At 39.7% G+C, this 22176-nt stretch overlaps 1 protein-coding gene across 1 annotated transcript in view; it reads left to right on the top strand.

Moving 5' to 3' along the window:
* Nucleotides 1-572: 572 nt before the first annotated feature.
* Nucleotides 573-22176, top strand: part of MLIP (muscular LMNA interacting protein) — a gene marked incomplete at its 5' end in the record, with an annotated part of 69720 nt that continues 48116 nt past the window's right edge. Inside the window, 4 exons of the mRNA XM_050893972.1 lie at nt 573-737; nt 2768-3136; nt 8501-10129; nt 15663-15734. Coding sequence (XP_050749929.1) covers nt 573-737; nt 2768-3136; nt 8501-10129; nt 15663-15734 — 2235 coding nt within the window. The remainder of the gene's footprint in view (nt 738-2767; nt 3137-8500; nt 10130-15662; nt 15735-22176) is intronic.

Here is a 22176-nt window from a genome sequence, read left to right as displayed (position 1 = left end):
ATTAGTTGGTGTATGTGGCTGAATGGCCCAAATAAAATGAGAGAAGATCCTTTCCTTGAATCAGAATTCATCCCAGATGTTGTTCCGAATTAGCTGCATTTGCATTAGAAAATGTAAATATGTTTTGCTTCCTTTTTGCAGAGAAAAGTTTTTTCCAATTTGTTTTAAGTTGTTAAGCAAATACTCTAGGGGCTATAATATGTCCAGATAGAGTGGTATAATGACATTGTTGTTCTACTAAAGTGGAGTTAAAGATAAAAATAGCCTTGAAATGAATCGAATATGGTTTTCTGATTCTGGTATGGAAAATGGAAAGAATAACAAATTATTGAACAAATTTTCTCCTGTCTGCTGTGCCACACCACTAGAATATATAGGATATTGATGGGTATACTCAAGGCAGTATTCCGTCTGTTAAAGACGACCTTAATGTACAATGACCCGATAAAAAAAAGATGACTGGTATAGATAATAATAGGCTTGTAAGTTACATAGATTAATTAATTCATGTTATTTCAACTCTGACAAAAATCATCTTTATTTGGATAAAAAAGTTGAACTAATTATGTGTTTTGTCGGTCACTTCTCAGGAATCTGGAACCAAACCATTGACCTTCACATTCGTACCATCCATTGGACGACTTCCAACTCATTTTGAGGTTGTGGATGTCTCTAAGTTCCTTGTGACAATTCCAGAGGAACCAAAGGATCTGAGCAATCAAGAAATTATAAATAAGGTAGATTTTTGTTTGCACTAGTTTTTCCACTTTTTCAAAAGATACAGAAAATTTTGTCCTGAGCATCGTTGAACTGAAGCTCTTTCCCTTGAACCGTTTCTTGGCTTGTGCTTGGTTTTAATTACCAAGCATACCAGAGATGCAGAATTGTTGCGCAAGAGAAGGCTGATATCTGCTCATCAGCCTGTTTTGCCTTTGGCAGAGTTCATATTGGAAGGAAACCCTTGTCCATCTCGATACTATCCTCTGTCAGTTATGCAAGGCTATATTCTTGGCAGACAAGGGGGGATTCCTTCCCAATCTTCATGGGAGCAAGGGCAGTGTGCGAGGAGTGTTATCACATGGGAATCGACCAAGAGTTGGTCACTGGATCCTGGTTTCAGCAAATGCCAGTGCTGTGACTTCCAACAAAGGTGCCAATCCCTTTCATAGCCGCGTAGTAATGCATCAGAGTGGAAGCTTGCTTGTTGTTTTTGAAAGCTTGTCCCCATGATTTCCTGTGACGGTGAAGCCAGCAGCACAACAATCCTGGTTCTCCTTCCTTTAGCCAGTCCACAGTGTTTGTTATTCCTTTCCTGCCTCACAACACTTAACGGCCTCTTATTTTATTCCACGCTGCTTGAAAGGCAACTGCAACCCTCAGGTTATTATTAATGCTTATGGTGATTCTGCTCTTGTGTAACAGCTCCTTCCCTGGGACATTGCTGGGGCTGCAGTTCTGGGTGCTCTTCCACGTAATAAACTTTTCACAGGAGTTCACAGCCCTCTGACTTGAACATGCTCCAGCATTTTCAGTGTCCTCTCTGTCTAAAAAGAGGTTAGGTCTGGGCAGAGAATGGATGTGTTTGAAGAGACATGCACTGGAATATTATCCTTGGGATATTTAACTCATTAGTTACATTTCCAGCCACTCAGTATTGGTTTTGCTGTAAGTAATGCCTTGGGTAAAGCAGAATCAGGTCTTCCTGACATCTGTCTCCCTGTGTTTCTCTGTAGGCAGAGAAAACTTTCCTGGCAGGTGATGCAGTACTGAGGACTTCATAACACTGATTACTCCCTTTCCTAAAATGTATAGAACCTGAACAATATTTAAAAAATCGAACCAACATCAGATAATGAAAATAACAGCTCCAAAGTCATACTGATGGTATCCCCCTTTATGGTCCAATATTTTTTTGAAGAACTGAGCTCCAAGGACTCGTGGAGCTGCAAGTGAAGTGGAAATTTATGAGTACTGTATTCCTCAAGCAGGATTCAAATGTGAGCCCCATCTACAGGCTTTCTCTTGCAGTACACAATATTTCTATTCTTTTACCTGATTCCTCCTTCAAGAGAAATGGGATTTACCATAGCAGTTTCAATATTGAATGATTTGGTGATGTGCGTGTTGTATGCCCAGCTTGCACTACTCCTGCCCTTATCCAAAGCGTGCTTGAGAAGTTAGATACTGGAAGTGGAAATTGCAGAAAATACGAAGAACAATTGTGGTCTGTGCTGAGAAGCTTGAACATACAGTAAAGATCTCTGACCTCAGACTCTTTGTTGGCTCTCTTCAGAGAATGCCCTAGCTTAAAGGCCTTTGTTTCTTCATTAATATGTATAGGTTTTGTCCCAGATTTGTCTGTCAGACTCCTCTGAGGAGCATTGTCCGCTCCCATGGATCCCGGGGTCAGGATGCTTTCCCGTCGTGTCTGGCGTAGTCTGGTCTGACAGCTCATTCAGCTTGACTGCACCCTCCTTTTCGGTTCCCGTGCCAGCCCCAGGCTTGGGCCATCGTTGTGCTCAGAGTCCCCTGTTGCTCTGTGAGTCACCGGGAAGGCAGCCCCCGCAGCATCGGCTGGGGGGCTGGAAGCAGGGGGCTCCCTGGGGAGCTCGTTTCTGCAGGGTTCTCATGCCCAAATTCTTCATTCACCCTCTGCACTTTCGGTAGTGCAGTGCCAGTCACCGCTGCAAGCCAAAATTACTTCACATTTTGGGGAACACAAATAAAATGCAGCTAACTGGGATCTTTTTCCTTGTATCTTTTGCAGTCTAACGCAGTCTCTGATGAGCTGGCCTTAAAGAGTGGGGCCAGACAAGACTGTGTGTCTGCCATCCGTACAGACAGCACCCGAACGGCTTTCCAGTCCCCAGGGTGTAACTCGAGCAAAGGAGAAATGCAGGAGAATGACCTTTTTAAGGCTGAGTTTATCCTGATTACGGACTCCGGTGATGAAGATGAAGTAGCCGCTGCCTCAAACAATGTTCATCGGCCTTCCAATGGCTACGGTCCCATCAGCGCTCAGCTGCTGGCCACGTCGCACGTTTCCCCTGGCACTGGGTCAGGGAAACCTCCTGGTGATGGGCATGTTCCAGGTGCTGTGCTTTCCCACAGCACTGCTGATCCGCAAAAACATCAGGTAACCTGCTCTTTAAACTCTAGAGCTAACTTTTGCTTTCTAAAGTTTTCAGGACATGGACACTGAGTCAGTTTGTAAAGCAGCTTGGCCAATTTATTCTTTAATTAGCATTTTTGTTGGCCATTCCTGTAACATTTGAACTTTAAGGAGTTGTCCTAACCCTTCTGACTTGCCGCCTCTCCCTATGGCTCTGGTATATACATGGAGCAGGTAATGCAGATCTATCGTTCTTTCCTGTAAGAGGAACTCGTCATGACAGCAAGTTAATCAGAAGGTGTTAGATTCCTAGCTAGTCTAAATTGGCTAAGGTTGTTGAAATCAATGGAGCCTGTAGATCATTTGAATTATTAGCATCAGACTTCCCAGGCCTAGTTTTTTTTTTCTCAGCACCCGCTGCAGCCCTTTATGCTAGAGAAAGAGGTTGTAAAAAATTCTGTTATTCTGATTGTTAGTTAGCACTGACTTTGCACAGGTGTAAAGAACTAATGAAGACAAAAGGTCCATTTTATATTGATCTTTATAGGGGAGAATTCAAAAAAGGGTCTTGGAAATGTTTCATTTTCAAAATGCATCAAAAGTTCATACTGCATGAAAAGTGAGTCTCCCATCTTGGAAAGAGCACTGATAGTTTTCAAGGGTGTATATGTAGTGGAAAACTCTGCCTTTAGCAAAATAGCAACATCTTTCTCACATGGAATAAATTTGGACATTTCCTTTGACCTCAACAGGGTTTTCATCAGTTGAAAATGCAATTATTCATTGATACTTTAAAAAAAAAGTTAAGCATGGCTACTTAGTCTCTGAAAATGAGTAGGACTTCCTATCTTGTGTTGAAATACTTGTGCTACTCATTTTTTCATCAAATTCAGTGTCAATTTTTGATTGAGGAAATTGTGAATAAGAAAACCACTCTGGTTTGAGATTCACAGCATTATGAAATACTCATTTTTTCCAAGAAAATCCCAATGAAGTCAGTGAGAATTTTACCTGAGGAAGGTGTAAAGGCATAGATAAATCTATGTAGAGGAAGCAGCCTGTAAAAGAATAATTGTCCTAGGGAAATGCAAATTTACTTCAGCAATGTTCAGTATGCAGATTCTGCCAGGCTTACTTGAGTGGTTTCTTTAAAAGCTATTACAGAAATTGGGTGGATTTTTTGTAAGACTATATAGAAAAATTCATATGCTGTAGCTTTCTTAAGCTTTTGATGACTTGACAAATGAACAGGGATTTGCCTGGTAAAGTAACAGAAAATACAGATTGCACAGAACAAGGAATCAAAGCCTAACTTTACTTACTATCACCTGAATGTGAAGAGATGTAGTTACGTAATAAAGGTAATGCATATCTCATCATTATTCTAAAGTCACAAGTTTTCAAGACTGCAAGTATTTCCTCAGTCTTCATTATCTAAATATCTCTAGCTGTCTCTATCGCTTCATAAGAAGAGGGTGTTTTTACTGAGCTACTTTTCACTGCTGTTCTGCTGCTTCTTCGGTGTTTCTTTAGGCAACACTCTTTCTGGCTTACTATCTAATGAAGTATCATCAGTTCAGAAATGAAGGAAGATTATGAAATGGTTAAATAGATGCATTATTTATCTGTTGGTAGATTTCCTTTGTACAAAGGATTCCGTATAGGGGCTACCTTGGCAGTTCTTGGATTATAAGGGCAGTATCATGTCCCACTTAAGAGTTATTACATATAACATTATGTTCATTTAAAAGCATAATTACACTACGGGTTTCCTGTCAGTGGTGAGAAAACCAAGGACCAGCATTGGGGACCGTTGTGTTGTACAGAGGATCACTCTAACTAAACCAGAGGGCTCCTACAGCTTCATTTGTTTCTGACTTTGTTTAAACAAAAGAAAAAAAGAAAAGCATTGAAAAAAATGGAAGCTTCTGTTGTTCTTTGAGGAGTAAAGGTTCTGACTGATGTTGGAAAGTGCCACACTATATTCAAAGTCTGAAAAAAAAAAAGTTAAAAAAATAATCAGTTATTCTGGTCATATTTGGAACTTCTTGGTGACAGTTTACTGTTCATATATTGTGCTTTTTTTTTTTTTTTTAATGTTAAAGAGGGTCTAGCCATGCAAGAGAGAGGCAGGCTGACTCCTGCCCTTAGTTCACCCTTTGGGATGAGGGGGATGTCTGCTCCCCTGCATGCCAGGACATGAACTCATCTTGGAGAAACCTCTTGACTCACTGGGGGGGATCAATAGCCAGAAGGCTTTTTTAGCTAGTCAAAGTCACTTGACATCCCTCTGTCCAGTGCATGTCATCTGGTTTGGCTTTTCCAGACAAATCAGTCAAGAGTCCCTAGAAACTCCTGCCATCGCCAGGAAGAATGCACCTTCTTTGTTGGGAGAAACCAGACTGTTCTGAATGGCATCTATATTAATTGGGTCTGAGCTCACAGTCTGATTTACTGTGCTGTTTCCAGAGATTTTGTCAAGTTTTCCACAGTCTCCAGTCCTTCTTTCTGACTTTCTGGTTGTCAGGTTGCAGGCTTGGTAGGGAATTTCTGTTCAGAAACTGAACAGAAAAAAAAGGCAAAACAAATTCAACTGATCGAGGGAAGTTATTATATCTCACCTACTGGCACTGGTGAGGCTGCACATGTAAAACCATGCTCAGTTTGGTGGCCACTGACCCCCCAAATTCAAGAGAGATGTGAAGAACGGAATGAGGGTCCAGCACAAAGCTATAAAGGTGGCTGAGGCACACGTGAGCTGAGGCTGAGGGAGCTGGCTTTGTTGACTCCCACCAAGAGGCAGCCAAGGAGGTATGTAGGAACAGCCCACAACTACTTGAAGGGCAGTTACAGAGATGACAGAGCGAAACTCTTCTCTGTAGTGGCAGGTGAGGCAGCAGTGGCTGCAAATTGAAGCATGGGGTGTCCCAGCTGGACATCTGGAGAAGCTTCCTTGCTGGGAGGTGGTGCAGCACTTACATAGGCTGCCCAGGGGGTGCTGGAGCCGGTTCCGATAGGGCTTTAGAGATTTGGTGAGACACAGCCACAGCTGACCTGACCCTCTGGTGCTGGTGAGAGCCCTGCTTTGAGTAGGAGGCTGGATTAGATGACCTCGAGAAGTCACTTCCAACCAACTTTGATTATGATTCTCTGATCCTGTAAATAAGAGGGTGATCATCTATAGATGTAGTTAACACTGTAATACAATAGCAAAATCTTTTCAGAAGACTTGAATAATGGCTCAATTAGCTCAGCACGTAAATGTTCAGTGGTGTTCAAACTGGAAGAAGACTACTGCAGAATGTCTTTATCATACTTGCAGGAGCATATTTATCATCTGCTACCATGAACATTGTCCTAGCTGCTTATAAATCTTTCTTATTAAGTTTTAACTAATTAGAAGTCATTGCACATCCTGCTCTTTCTTTATGGAGTTTCATATTCATTCCTCATTTTCTTTTAATCCGTTGTCTTTGTAAGGGAAATTTATCTATTCTATTTTGTAATATAGAGATTTCATTCCCCAGTTTTGTTTTGGTAGTTGATCAGCTTCCAGAACTCATTATTAAATTCAGGAGGCTGCTCCAAATTATCAGATGTATTACCATGCTGCTTTTCAATATGTTAAATAATTTATGTTTCATGACATATTTAATAATAATTTTTTGTAATGCTTAAATATTGGTAAATTATTCTCCATTTCCGGTATTTTTTCTTATTCTTAATTAGCAGCTTTTTCAACGAGTCATAATTTCTTAATCCAATAGAATATATTGTACAATGATATAATGGATATTAATTTTTATATTCTAATATTTGTCCTGTATACATCCATTGGCTTTCCACTTTGAAATGGGACACCTTAACACATGTATAAAATAAGGGGAAGTTAGTGTGGTTGTAAAGGCATTCTGATGGTTGGTGTTTATTTCTATAAATCAAGGCATTGCCTTGGCTTTTCTGAAGGTATCTTATAAAGTGTCTTCAGTTTACAAGGCTTGCTATTTATATGGTATCCTTTAGCAGGAGGAGCTCACTTATTTTAAGTTATAAGGGCTAATAGGGTTCTGATGTGCATGTTTAGCCCATATTTAGCCTTTTAGCTATAGTTTAGCCCTTCAAAGCCTCTAAGTCTTGCTCTTCTGTCACAGCTTCTTCCAGCATGTGCTCACTTGAAAATTATTTGATTTGTTCTTATTTTTGTTTTGTGATGTATCAATACTACATGACATAATAATCATAATCATAATCATAATAATTCCTCTCTCATGAGGAAGACATTTGTATTAAAAAATGTAGTTCATAAGCTGAGCCACAGCCACATGCAAGTCATGTATATAGAAACTGAATGGTATAATTGTGTTTTATAGAATTACATAATCTTTTCAGGGTATCAAACAGTAGATAAATAGGTGTTCTTATATTTATATGAAGTTTGTAGGGATTAGAGTCAATTTCCCTGCTTTCAAATTGCTCAGTCAAAAGTTAGGTGATAATCTGTAGCCTTTTGGTTTTACAGTTGACTTAGCTCCCTGTTTCATGATGATAGGTTTTATTCATATTGTGTATACCTCAGTTTTTAATTTCAGCATTATAATAACTTGGAAGATATTGAGAGAATGTCTTTCTTTAGAAGCATAAAACTGTATAAAAAGTTGATAATATACTTGTATGCTCTAATTAGTTTTGACAAATCCTAATTAGAATAGACCTAAGAAAAAAGGCACTCATGAAAGAGCTCATTACTGTTTTATTAGTGTATTGTAAGACTGTGGAGAAGGGGATAAGGACTGTTATATGCCTGCAAACTGTCAAATGCACTGCTCTGCGAATGACAAGAAAAGTGAAAAACAAACTGAATGTCTGATTTAGAGTAGTTCTGAGCAAATTTCTTGTTCTGATATCACAGTGCTGCAGAAGGTGTTGTTTACTGAATGAGAAAATGAGTACTTGACTTGAATCTCATTTACAGAAAGGCTACTTTCCACTGAACTGGTAAAGTGAGATGGGACAATATTGCAATTTTCTCACTTTCCGTTGTGTTTATACAATGTGAATGGCATCACATGATTCTGGACACTGATAGAACAACTGTCTCATGTTTTATATAAAATGAAAAATACAGCAGCCTCAAACCTTGTTTATGTCAACAAAACTGAGATCTCATAAAAATAAAGTAACACATAACTTGTCTGCACTCAGTCACCTCCCCTGAGAGCCTTGTCCATCAGGCTGTATCCCTGAGTTTAAGACAGCCCTGTGCTTTTAACCCACAGAGCAGAACTAATGCAAACACTATATGCATGACCGCAGGACTGAAATGTGGGATGCTTAACAGTTCTGCAGGTTCCACCTATATTAACATTTCTGTTTTTCTTTTTTCTCCAGTTAATTTCTACTCTTTCCATCTCTGATCATCTTTCCTCTAAACCACCTGCTGTCCACTTAATTTCTCCAACTAATCAGAAAGTAGCGTGTGGTGCCATGGTTAACCTGAATCAAGCCTCTTCGCTGGAAGACTCCCGTAACAACTGGCAGTCAGCAACCGGGTTTTCTAAGCAAGATTCATCTCTCTACTTTCAGTCTGCTTCCCATAGTTCACCTCCCTCCATGTCTAAAATATCCTCTTCTGCATCAAATAGTTGTTACTCCACTCCTCGATTGTATGATAACCTACAAACACCAAGTCTCTATACCCCTGGCTGTGTTTGCAAAATGGGAGACTTCACCACGTCCTTTGTTCCAGCAAAGAGCCCAAGTCTTTCCCCCAATCCTCCATGTTCAGCTGAAATTCAAGGATCTTCAGCTCAGTCTTTATCCCCCAGTTCTTCCAAAAGATTGAACACTTTATCTCCTGTCCCTGTACGTATAATAACACATTCTTTATCTCCTAGCCTTAAACCTTTGTCTCCACCCTCTCTTTATGGCTCCTCTTCGACCATATGTAGTATACATAAGCCTTGCACACAAATGTCATCTAGAGGAAATTTAGCAAAGTCAGGAGTCAGATCCCGTCTGCCAACCAGACTGACCCTCTTAACTGCTATTTTGAGATCAGGCTTTTCTCAGCGGAGACCACTTTCTCCTGCTTCTTGTCCCACATTTTCTCCTAGCTCCCTTGGTTCCTCAACACTTGCAATAGATCAAAAGTCCAAAACAACTCCCCCAACCCCCAAGAAATCTGTTTCAAGCCCTCCTATAAGGCCAGATTCTCCCAGCAGAGAGGAATATTGGCTTTCAGGATGGTCTCGGCATCTGCCTTTACCCTCCAAGCCTCATCCCACCCCTCAGGCAAGGTCCCTTTCTCCTAAAAAGCACCTTCCAGTCAGAACGCTTTCTCCAGACTCCCAAAGTCCTCTGTCATCCCCCGTCTCCTCCCACAGAAAATCAGTTGCCTCTCCAGGTTTGCAGTCTATGCTGCCTCCTCCTTGTGCCTCAGCACCTTCTTCCCTTGCACACCCTATCTCCCCTTCTCCAGAAGGGCTGCAGTATGCTGCCTCCAGGTCCCAGGCACCTCAGAAGTCTCAGAGGGTACACACTTACTCACCCATCTTTACCTGCCAGTCATATCCTTTGCTTTCTTCTACCAGTCTTAGTGGCGTATTGTCCCCCACCCTAGAAAAACACTCGTCTCCTTCCCCAAGTCTTTTGCATTCAGCTTCTAGATCTAAATCAGATTCATCCCAAATGTCTGTTCAGGAGATGAGTGCCTCTTCTCCTACCCCTTCAAGTGTCTCAAAGCAGTGGTGTCTCTCATGGCCTCATTCTACTCCACTGGTTCCACAAACTCGTAATATTAATTCCCATCCACTGCAGCTTAATTCTTCGTTGGTGCACACAAATTATAGGTCTAATTCCTCCTCTCCAAGACCTGAGCAGTCTGCCACCTCACCGGTGTTAAAGTGCAGATGTCCTGTCTCAGACAAGTCACCAGGCACACTGCCATCAAGACCCAGAGAGCTGACTTCACCACAGTCTTTTTCCCTGCCTCCTGACCATGAAAACATCAAACCCAAGGTACTCTTGGTGCATGCTTATTTTCCAATACTTCTTTGTCCCTGTAGGAAAAATCACATCCCTGTTGCACAATGCTAGTAAAATAAATGAGCTGTGGAAAAAATGTTTAAAAAGGAACAGTTTTTGTATTGATAGTGAAGATAGCAAAGACTAAAGCCTACCATATCAAATTGCTAGTGATGTATTCTGTATTATGGGGAAGATGCTGTAGGAATCCTTCAGCATAAAAATAAAATACTTCATTCATGAGTGGGAGGAGATGCTACTGAAGATGGATTTGTGTCCAGTGGCTCTGATATACATTTGGTGCACTTGTTTTTGAAGCTCACCTAAAACACTGGTGTGTCAAAAATATACCATAAAACATGTTCTATACACCCCATGCTGAAGTAAATCCATATGTATTCCCGCTGGAAGTAATAGAAGTATGGTGATCTTAGGTGCAGGGCTGAGCTAGAAGCAGCTTAATCTGATTGATGTGAACTGGCTGTTCCAGTGACAAATGACTCCCAAGCACCTTGTCCCGCCTGTCCTCCCCACTCCCCAGGAGGCTGTACTCACCCCAGCTGCTCTGGGACCAGCCCAGAGGCATGGCTGAGCTCAGCCTGAGCAGGGACTTTGGGGCCGAGAGCCAGAGAGGGAAGACAAGGACAGTCTCCCGCTTCTTCCCTTTGTTTGGTACTTCTCTTGTTGTGCTAGACAGAGGATGAGGGGAAAAAAAAGCCAAGCTTCCTACAACATGAGCTACTGCAAATATGAAAGTCTCACACTCGACGGATCAGCCACACTCCCGCTGTTTGTCATCCACCCAAAGGCGGGGGGAGGCCCAGCAGAGTGAGAATAAGCAATGATGGCGATTGCTGCATGAGGGCTTGGGAACCAGTCACACTTTAAACCTAAAGATAAATCTCAAGAATGAGAAGGGGAAGGAAAGGAAAGCTGATCAAAAAACATGCAGCAGGTCGGTGAAAACAAAAGGATCTGCTATGCAAAAAGGAAGAGCTGATGGCAGAAGACATCAGAGCTGCAGAAGGCTTTCCACCCTCTTTTATCTTATCTCTGTACTCTGTGCTTCCTTTGTGCCTCCTTTTGCTGACATCTGAGCTCTGCCCATCACTGAAAGGCTATCATAGTTTATTGATTTATTTGTTCACAGCACAAAATTACAGCCTGGTCTGCCAGATCAAGTTGTGTCAGATGTGTTCCTAACAGCTTGGCCATGGCAGGGGTGACTTGAACTGCTTGGAAAATGTTAATTGAAAATGAGAGGTTCAAATCAGCACAAAGTAGCAATTGTCATGACAGGTTCTTTTAAAAACCAAACCAAGAGGAACCGTTGTGCCAAGCATAACTGTATAGTGTCGCTACACCCTGTCAGTATCTCTTAATGAAACAAAAAGAGAAATGAAATTGTAGAAATTCCAAGAAAAAAGCCCCCAAGACAAAACTGGAAGGCATGACTGAGCCTGCAGATTGCAAAGCATCTGCGGTTTCTGCTAGTCAGTGCAATGAGCACTGTGAGAGTCTCCGGTGGTAAGGAAATTCTCTGCTTGTGACACAGAGCTATTGCCTGGGTTTATATTTGCAGAGGTTATTACACCCTCTCTGTCTTCCCTACTGTCCCTTTTCCTGCTTTATCATGCGATATGGTGGCACTTTTGAAACTGCCCCACCACCCCATGGAGACTGGGAGGGTGTGCACCAGTTTAACAGACTTGGACCGTTAGTCTGGTGCAATTTTTAATCATGCAGACAAAGCTGGCTCCACTGGGGATGTGGAAGATCTGAAATCTCTAAATCAAATGCAGCTGGGTGTTCAGTGCAGGAAAGGTCTCTTGTGGCTTTAAAATGTGAGGCTGAGACTTCATTTACAGTAAATAATAGGGTGCATTCAACAGCCCCCTTTTCTCCTGCTCTCATTTATTTCCATACCTAGTTTACAGCATAGCTCAATGAACTTTGCTGATGTGTTAATGGTACCAGGCTCTCTGATAACACTCCAGCCCCAAATCTCAGTATATTTCCAGAGAAAAAAGGAAAAGATTGAGGAGAGACAACTTTAACATCCTAAGCAGCATTTAGGTCTCTTCAGTATCAATCAATCAGCTCAACTTCAGAACTAGACAAAAAGCAGGTTGCCCCATCTGATGACTGTTGATGCATGACAGAATTTTTGCATGTATGAATGTGCTAAGTGAATATCAAGGGAAAAGCACAGCATTTAGAAGTGCTTGAATTTGGCATGTTTAATTTTTGCAACCTTAATGTTGCTTCAACAGTGGTTGAAGCAATGTTAAGACATGTATTAAACCAACACCTATTAAACCCGAATTTTGACATTAGATGTACTTTTCAGTATTCACATCAAACTGTTTCATTAGCATGATATCAAAGCAATTATGCAAAAGGATTCTTTAATGGAGAGCTTTTATATGTCTATGCCTATGCATGCACCAATTCATGCAAATCAAAGAATAACCTATGAATTTGTTTAACTGTTTGCATTTGTATATATAAACACATGTGCTTTCCCATGCTTTATATATTTATCTTTATGTTCACCAATGATTTAAAAATATGACTGTTTTGCAAAGTGAATATAAACATAAATCCACAGATCAGTGTGAAATGTGAACTGTGAGTGACCACAGGAAATAAAAACCCTCTCCCTGGACTTTGCAGACACTTTAATAGTGTCCTCATGGACCCAATATAGCAAAATGAATAGTAGGATGGAGTGGAGACAGATAAAATTGCTGATTCTGCAGGAACAGATTAGAAAAAACTTCTGGCTGTTGTTTGAAAACTCTTTGCAGTGGTTTTATGGGGTATCATTCCTACAAATTCTTTGATTTTTCCTATTTGAATATAGCACAGGAATGCATGTAGATCTACCCAAAGCAGCTGGGGAACAAACTAACTGTAGCAACAAGGAGCTCAGCACAGCTGCAAAACCTACCGCAACGCAGGAAAGATTACTCATGAGGAGCTCTACACTACCATGGTTAGTCACTGATTTTAAGCCTTTATAGGCATGTGTCTAGCACACTTTGCAATGCCCTGTGGGTGCTCTACGTGATCATTTCAGCAAGAAAAGTAGGACATTTTCCCCAAAACTCCCCAGGCTGATATTTGCCCGAGCTTTGATATTGGAGTTGGTTTGCGTCTGACTGGACCATGGTGCAGGCCAGTAGACCTAACTGTCCATGGCTGTTTAAAAATACTGCTGGATTCCTGTGAACTAGATTATTAAATGTATTTAGGCATTGAAGAATAATTTTAAGTAACGTGAACTAATGTATCAAGAAACATACTCATATAGACGAGAAACTGAATTAAAGACTTTCCACTCATCTCAGACACAGTGACAATAGCGCATTGCTTACAGCTTCTACAGTATATGGAAGTGATAAAGCACATTAAAGCAGTATACAAACTTTTACATTTTAACAGTCTGATATGTCTTTGTTTAGTTCATATAACAGTACAACTAACTTCAAAGTGGTCACAGTATTCTCATCACATATGATGCCCATCTTATCATATGTAAAAGCCTATGGGTTAGTGAAGAGGTTGCATTTCATTTACATGTTCAATTATAGAATTTTCATGAATGAATATCAATTATAAGCAAACAAGAATGCATTTTGTGGATATGCCAGTTTTAATATTTGGAATTTTGGTCTCCCATCTTACTTCAGTGAGCAGTATTTTATGTCTTATCTGCATATAGATTTTGTAAATACATAAATATATATATGAACCTACACATTTATAGCAGAGTGTTGCTGTCTAAATGTTCAAAGGGCAGGATTCAACTCATGTGACTTTTGACATTTGAAAGTTAGATATCCAAGCACAACTTGGGCAATTCTATTATAGATAATGGAGAGAACATGGTGTATTTACAGGATGGTTTTATTTTACCTTTGTAGGTGCCTATCTTGGGATGAGATGAATTATCCTGTAGAAATGCCTATGACTATAAAAGGCATTAGTTTTGTCTGAAGCACCTAAATGGTAGACATCCAAGTTAGAATCACTAAATTTCATACAAGTTACTACCCCCCCCCCCCCAAAAAAGAAAAGTGCAGTTCCAGCATTTGCATTCATCTGCTTTGTCAGATTGGTCATTCAATATGATTATTGTGATTATTGACTTCTTGAATGTCTGTCAGTCTCCAACTTTTGACTAAGAAATATGAGTAAAGTCGAAAGCAAACAATATTATCTATAGAAAGAATTAAAAGGTAGTCTCCTACAATATTTCAAGAGACGTGTGAGGATGATATAAGTTTCTCTTAACTGAATTAAAATTTTGGCCCCTCTGCTGTCATTGAGACTTGTATTAGATATAAAGAAAAGAAGAAAGTGACAAAAGAATGACCCAAAGTACAGCATGCTGCTCAGCCTGTTATGTCATCATCACTGGTATTCGTTATTGCAGACAACAGTACATTAAAAAACCTGAACTGATTAACAAGTAAGTTTATTTCTGGGTGACTATCACAGAAATAATCAATCAATAACTTAAAACTCTATTATTGTGTGAATTTATGATTTTTTATTAGAAAATTGCTGAAAAGGGAACAATGTAGCGAATCCCTATTTAATTGTTAAAAAAAATAAATTCCAGCAGTCATGTGATTAAGAATCCTAGCTCTTGAACTCATGTAAGTCTAGAAGAATCTCATCAATCACTTAAAAATTACTGAATTCAAACTCCATACTTGCAAAGAAAATGTAGAAAGTATGGTTTCTAAAGAGTTAAAAATAACTGGGCAAGCTAATATAGTCTAAAATATAAATTGTTTAAAAAGAATAATTTTTAAGGCTGAACTTAGAATTTTTGTACCCAAACCCATGCATTTTGTATGGTTTAGATTGCCACTTCTGTATGCTTGATTAGAGTGTGAAAGTTCCTATACTTGTTTTGAAATATTTGTTTGGGTGGTAGAGTTACTTATTCAGGAGGTGAAAAGCTGTGACATGACTTAAATGGTCTATCCACTCATGCAAGTAATTCAGCATTTAAGGATCCTAATCAGTCTCATTAAAACCAATCACAGAAATCCTTCTGACTTAGTGGTCCAGGATCACACCACACAGCAGCAGTTGTTGAGGTGCATATACTGGCAGAAGTAGCTGTGCATTATCATATCAAATCACAAGCAAGCTTGGAAAAAACTCACAGCCTCTCTTGATATTCATTTAAAGATAGTAGTCAGCAGGAAGTGGTCAAAATCACTTTGGAAGTTATAAGCTGGTATAGGGAGTTCACTTCATCCTACTTCATTCCTAAAAGCAAAAGGTGTACGTTACAGTCCTTTAAAATCTTAACAGAAACACTACATTTTCTTTAAGAAATAGCTTTCCTAGGTAATACGTAAGCATTGCATTGTTGCAACGTGTCTGCAAGACAATTAGAATTGTCTTTCATTCTGTCGTACCTTTCCCCTCTCTTTCCTCTCTCCCCCCCTCCCTCTTCTACCCTGTTTTACTTCTCTTCCTGCTTTCTGGTTTACCCTTTTAGCAGTACAAGATCAAGACAAGCTACAAGGCATTTGCAGCAATCCCTACAAACACATTACTTATGGAACAGAAGGTTAGTGTTTGCTCAAAGACATGGGAATTGCATTGTATATTTGAGACCATTCAACTTTATGTACATATTCTGACATTGGGGGATATTGCAGAATGTAAGCTCTGGGAACCAACTGCTCAGGATTATAATTCCAACTATTTTTCAGGGTCAACCACTTTCCACTGAAGATCAAAGCCTTCATTGCTCTGAATTTCTGCAAATAAATTTACTGTTAAAAAAAAGTGTCCTAAAGGAATTGCCATTTATGGCAACATCTCAAAGTCTGTTTTGTTATTGGAAAGTGTCTGGAGCACTGCTATTCTGGGACCTACCAATCAGTAGGTCTTGGTCAGTTAATGATTATTGAATGGCTATGCCTATACTAGCAAATTTAACATCCCCAGATACTCAAATTTGACCAGCTGTATTGTTAAACTGTGAGAATGGTTCTGGCCATTGCACTGGCCTCTGTTAACTACCATTCTCCCAAACAACTTCCCCGAGCACTTCAACAGTTAGCATGGGCCAGGGGTCTGTTCCCAGTACATAGTTTGGGGTAACAATCCTTTTCTGTACAGTAGGATGAGAAATCCAAAGAACAGTCTTTAGTGCATTTATTTACTACCAAAGACACAGCCAACAAAGGCTGGGTTGTATAGTGCTTATTTAGATAATGTGTCTTTGGAAGTCAATTGAAAAATGTAAATTTTGCATGAAGGGTTCAAAGTACCCACCAATGTCTATTTTTTAAATTTTTTTCCCAAATTATTTTGCACAAAAGAATAGCCCACTAAGTTTAACAAAAATTTCCTATGATGAGCAGTGAGCTAAGTGTCTTACGTGTTTAAAGGCATGCTTAATCACTCTGACATCCAGTTTACAGCTTTATCAGAAAAATCTTTCTGTGGACCTAGTTCAGGAACTTAGCCTCTGATTAATTTCTGTAAGATTAAGCATTCCTAACTACACATTTAAAAATGTATTCACATACACAGCTCGGTTGATTTCACTAGGAGCTTGCAGAGCCTAAAGACATTGGAGAGGGTTAACTTAACTGTGTAAGAATTTTGAAGATGATAATTTTGTCCTTGAAATATTACTGATTGTGATCTAGTAGTTATCAGTTAACTGCTATAAATAAGATTTTTTTTCAAAAAAAGGACATTCCTTTCTTTTTAATGTTCTTTTAATCTTGAATGATTTTTTAATTATTTGCATAAAACTGGATTCTTCCCTTCCTTAAATATTGACTAACAAAGTCTATGTCTGCATTAGCATGCAATGTGGTCCAATAGAAATGGCTCTGTAGAGGAAAATAGCTGATGCAGGGGATCCTACACCCCTATGGATGTATTTTGGGAGGGTTTTGTTTGGGCAGAGTGCCTGTTAGTGGCTGGAAGCATTTGGTGGACTCCCTACTTCAGGGCTGACTTAATCTAAAAGGCACTCTAAGACTGCACTATTCTGCAAACCAAGCCAGGTAGGTGACTTTGAGCAGGGTATTCACTTTGAGAGCACACTCCTGATGTGAACTAGTGAGTTAATGTCAGCCATCTGACTGCGCTTTTTCAGAACAAAGGGGATTCCTTCTGATGGTCTTGCTGATGCTCTCTGGGGCATTGACTCACAAGCTGTGTGCTACTTATCCCCAATACATAAGACTGAATTGTACAGTCTAATGCCAGTATCTGTAGAAAAAGTAATGACTTAAAAGATATCTGTGTTTAGATAGAGACTTCTGTTTATCTACTGCTTTATTGAAAATGCTAGCTTTGGTGTACCCTTCAGTAGTGAAAGCACAGTCATGTAAAACTAATAAATCAATTTTCTGCTACAGGATTTGCCTTCAGGAGAGGCTCTTGACTAATTTATTTTGTAGACTTTATGTTTCAGCATGTCCTGACTACATGCTTTCTCTCATCTTGGGGATTATGGACAATAATCTCCTATTGATCCATACCAGTAGCTAATTATAGTGCTCCTAAGCTAGTCCTGTTGTGTTAGCTGACATGCCTTTGGAGTATGGTTCTTAAAGAAGCACGAAGGTGTCACATGGCACACGCAGGCCTCGTTGTACCAAGCCCTAATACCCAAGTATTCTCCTCAAAAATACTGGGGAGGGAACCGGGAAGGAACTCATGCCACATTGTACCTCCATGACAGTAATTATGTTGCTCCCATTTTATGGAATGCATTCTGTGCACTGGATTAAAAAGAGAGAGATTCAAGACAATAAGATTTTAGCTACATGAGTGATGTTTTATTAAGATAATGGTTACACGGAGAAGAAGTTTTTGAGTGGCTTTTTTTTTAGCAAGGAAGGAAGGCTTGTAATATCTGCAAGGCACAGATATTACTGAGCTGAATGCATGATTAGGAATACATCATCTGCCTGAAGTGCTAAAAAAGTGTTTTGCTATGCAATTGAACTGGAAATGCACATTCTCAGAAGTCAACTTCTTCCACTGTGTAAGTAATTACATTACTTAATTTGAGTGGTCATGAGAAATAAGATTAGTCAGAACTGTGATGTGGGTGATCCTAGTGACAATTCATGTACAGTATTGATTAGATCCCATGATAGAAAACTGTCATTGATACATCATGTAAGGTACAATGCTTTGTCTGCCTCTAAATTGTCTCCTTAAGTCTAACTTTCATTCTCAAGTCAATTTTTTCTTTTATGTGTGTGTAGATGCTTTAATCTCAGCCATCATTTTTCAACTTCTTATGACGCCATTAGGCTATCATCATCTTAATGTTTTTTCTAGAACATGTTCTTATCCTCCAGTACTCTTACTCAAAGCGAGTTGTTCAAATCTGTGCTGTTTTGGCAGAGAAGAAAAGGCTTATTGACTATATATGTGTATACTTTGGCAACCCCAGAAGTGAATTAATAGCAAATCTCATAACTGGCATGCTTTCCAGCTGTTTGGGTTTGTATGAACCTGAAGTTCCTCACATCACCTGTGCTCCGCTCAGAAAAACCCCAATCCGGGATATCTCTTGGAAGATTGGGCTGTAACTTCCTTCACAGCCAGAAGAGCAAAAACTTGGTTTTAAGGGACTTATCCTCAGCATGGTCAGGCTCTGTCAGGGAGCAGCAAGACTGGACTGCTCCCCAGGGAAGGTGAACCGGGAGCCGGGGTGACAGCAAGGCTGGCAGGACAGTGTCCTCACCAGCAAGGGCACAGCTCCACAGTACCTGAGCAAGGAGAGCAGAGATGGTGATAATGAGGTGGTGGTAACCATGGTCAGTCAGCAGTGCTATCACAGCCACACTGATTCATAGTGATGAGGCAGGTCCACAGACTGCGATAATGAACTCTTCAGCCCAGCAGATGATAGGATCCACTCGCTAGAAGAGGAAGCTGGACAAGTTTAATGTTGGCATAAGGCAAAAGTTAAAACAGAAAGAATTAAGTAACCATTAGAAAAAATTTCCGGAGACCGAAATGAGCTCTTTATCACAGAAATTGAAAAATCAAGACAGGACACTTCTCTGGCACTTCATACAGTAATTGCAGGCAGTTCTGTGGTTTAAAGAAAAGGTCGGACTAGGTGATCACTGTGGTTCCTTCTGGCCTTGTTAAGGTTGAGTCAGTGAGTCACCCCTCTACTGACACTCACTCTTGTATAGCTTCTACAGTTAATATAGATGTGGTCACAGTCTAATTCAAAATTCCATTCCTAATCAGATAGTATTTAAAAAGTAATGCATCTATTATTTAGAGGCTGTATTTATCAAATGTCTGTAAAAATATCTTTCAGTCAAAATAGATAATGATGAAGAGTTTATTTCAGGGAGCTACAGAAAAATTCTTAACTTTAAGTAGACAGTCTCTTAAACCAGATCCTACTTCAGAATTATGTCAAATGTGAGATGTAACCTCAAAATTGTTGGATGCCTTGGAAATGCAAACCAAAAAAGTCTTCTCTTAACAATTCAGTAGTCTTTGGTCTACAGCAAGGTCTATGCAGGGGAATTTGGGTTTGCTGTGTTTGTCCAGATACACATTCCCTCTGCATGCTGATTGGCGTGAACTTCTCTTATCTGGGCATCATTTTGATGGGAAGGAAACCTGGATGTACAAACTTGGCGGGGAGAGGCACTGCAAACGTTCTGCTCAGACTTCCCCCAGTCTGAACTGTGGTGAAACCAGGATGATGGGGTGTACCATGAAGCGCACCTGCTTCACAGTCGAGGCTTATCCCACACTTACCAAGTCTTCTGAAAAGCATTAGGTATAACTGGCTATGGATGGAAGAGGTGCAAATGAAAGCACTGTTGACAATCTGGCTTGTATTTATCAACTAATTACAACTAGAGAACTATAATTTTGATTTTAAATAAATGTAGAAAAAAATCTTCTGTCTTAAAGAACAAATATTTTAGGTTATTGATTTTGTCTGTTTATGGCTGTTCTTCACGTTTTCTCTTGTCACAATGCAATTTGGCTAACTTCAAGAGAGTCCAAAACAGTCTGTCCATATGATGTTACACTTCTAGGAAAACTCCAAAGACCTAGTAATTCTATTACCTACACAGCAGACTGCCAGCAGTGCAGTATATTCTCCTTGTGGAGGAAAAAAGGAAAAAAAAAAAAAGCATTTTCCTCCTCATGCAGAAGGAAAAAGAGGGTGGGTTTTTTTTTTTTTTTTTCATGAAAAGAAAGAAATGTAACTGAGGAAATATGGCAGTGATCTGTTACATTGGAGACCCAGCTTTAAGGTCTTGCCTTGAAGGAACTCTTACCTGTTGTATTATCAAATGTCCATTGGTATAGGGGCTGACCATGGCAAATGCAGATTCAAGTCACTCCTTGAAATCATACAGCAGGAACTTGGAAGCAAATTTTTCCCACTTTCAGATGGTAGACCTAACTACCGGACAATTAACTATTATCAAGCATGCCAGGACCTTTCTGGAGCTGAAAAGCATTTCTGACAACACTTTGTTGAGAATATTTTGATAAAAAAAGATTTTAGTTTTCCCTGAGTACTTCTGGTGTGCACTTACTAGGTGGATTTCTTGCATCCAGATTACGTGTTCATGTCGAAATGCTTCTCAAGGCTAGAGATAAATAATTAGTGGTAAGAAACAAAGGAAATAACTGTGCAGTCATAGAGTGATAAAGGACTTAGTTCATCTGTAATAATAACCAAGCTGCCAATGTAGGAGCAGGCTATGAGCTCCCTCTTTCTTTCAAAGGCCTTGGAGCTTTTAGTATTAATTATTTTATAAGAGGAAAAGTAGTCAGGTCTTTTTGGTATCACCTCCCAGGATCTTCAAGGAATAAGTTAAAGGAACTCATGGTATGTGAAGTTCTGTTATACAGAGGGATTTTTTTGCGTCTACTGAGGGCTTAGGAAAAGATATTGATGGGAAAAATATGCAAGAGAAATAAAAGAAGAGGAAACTTCTTGGCTTTTGCTCAGCCCAGGGTTTTCACAATACAGTAAGAAGGAAGCTGTGTCAGATCCAGGTTACAATATTTGTTTTCTTTCCTACTATTGATGTGGTTCATTGGTGGATGAAACAATGTTCTATATTTCCTATATGTTGCCAAGAGCTTTCATTCTTCTAACAAAATATTGGAGATCCTGTTTGGATCATTTACCAGTATCCTTTCAGCTCTGATACAGCTTTAGCAACCAAATAGCTTGGGGGAAAGAGAAGGGAAGGGTTGTAGTCATCACTGATGTCAATGGCGTATATGCATCACGCCCCCAAAGTTGCCTTTTGCAAGGAAAAAATTAGTGGTTCAGCAACTGATTATTTCATCTGAACATTTAAATTCTGTCACAAATATATTTTCATGCTCTAAATTGCACTTCTCTTCTAAATTGTGGTCCCACTATTGTTTCTCATATATAATAAAAAAAATTTGAATGCTTAAATAGAAATGTTCCACTTTTGATGTTGTTAGACCATCAGCATAGTAAGTGAAGCTTGAATACTGTTGATAGCGCTAGTCAACAGTACTGTAGATAGCACTAATGCTTTAAATTAATCATAATATTATTGCATGATAACTCCAGTAATGAGTTCAGAAACGCTAGTCATCATACTTTTTTAATCTCACATTTTTCTCTATGTGGAAATGTAAAAAAAAAAAAAGGCACTGGTGGGAAAAAACTTGAGTTGTATTTTGAAAAGCTAACAACAGATTAAACAGAACCTTTTTTCTTTGTAGAGGTGGTGGGGATGCCTAAAATCCAGTTCTCTCTGTTTCTTCTCTTTCTTTGGAGGACTTGGGCTGTTCAAACAGAAAAAAAAAAAAAAAAAAAGAGATAACAGTGAAAAAAATTAGATGGATCACTTTGAAGATTAAAATTGTCCTTCCCCAAAGGTTCAAAAAGGGAGAAGAACACTGCAGCTTTCTCTAGCATGGCTCCTGCACGATGGCCATATCTCAGGGGGTCTGTGGAGCGCATAGGCCTTGGTGCTGTGCTCACCTCA

This window comes from Gymnogyps californianus, chromosome 3 (genome assembly GCF_018139145.2).
Source record: "Gymnogyps californianus isolate 813 chromosome 3, ASM1813914v2, whole genome shotgun sequence".
Classification (NCBI taxonomy): domain Eukaryota; kingdom Metazoa; phylum Chordata; class Aves; order Accipitriformes; family Cathartidae; genus Gymnogyps; species Gymnogyps californianus.
Note: the sequence above shows the minus strand (reverse complement) of the source record. Positions and strands in the feature narration are given on the sequence as shown.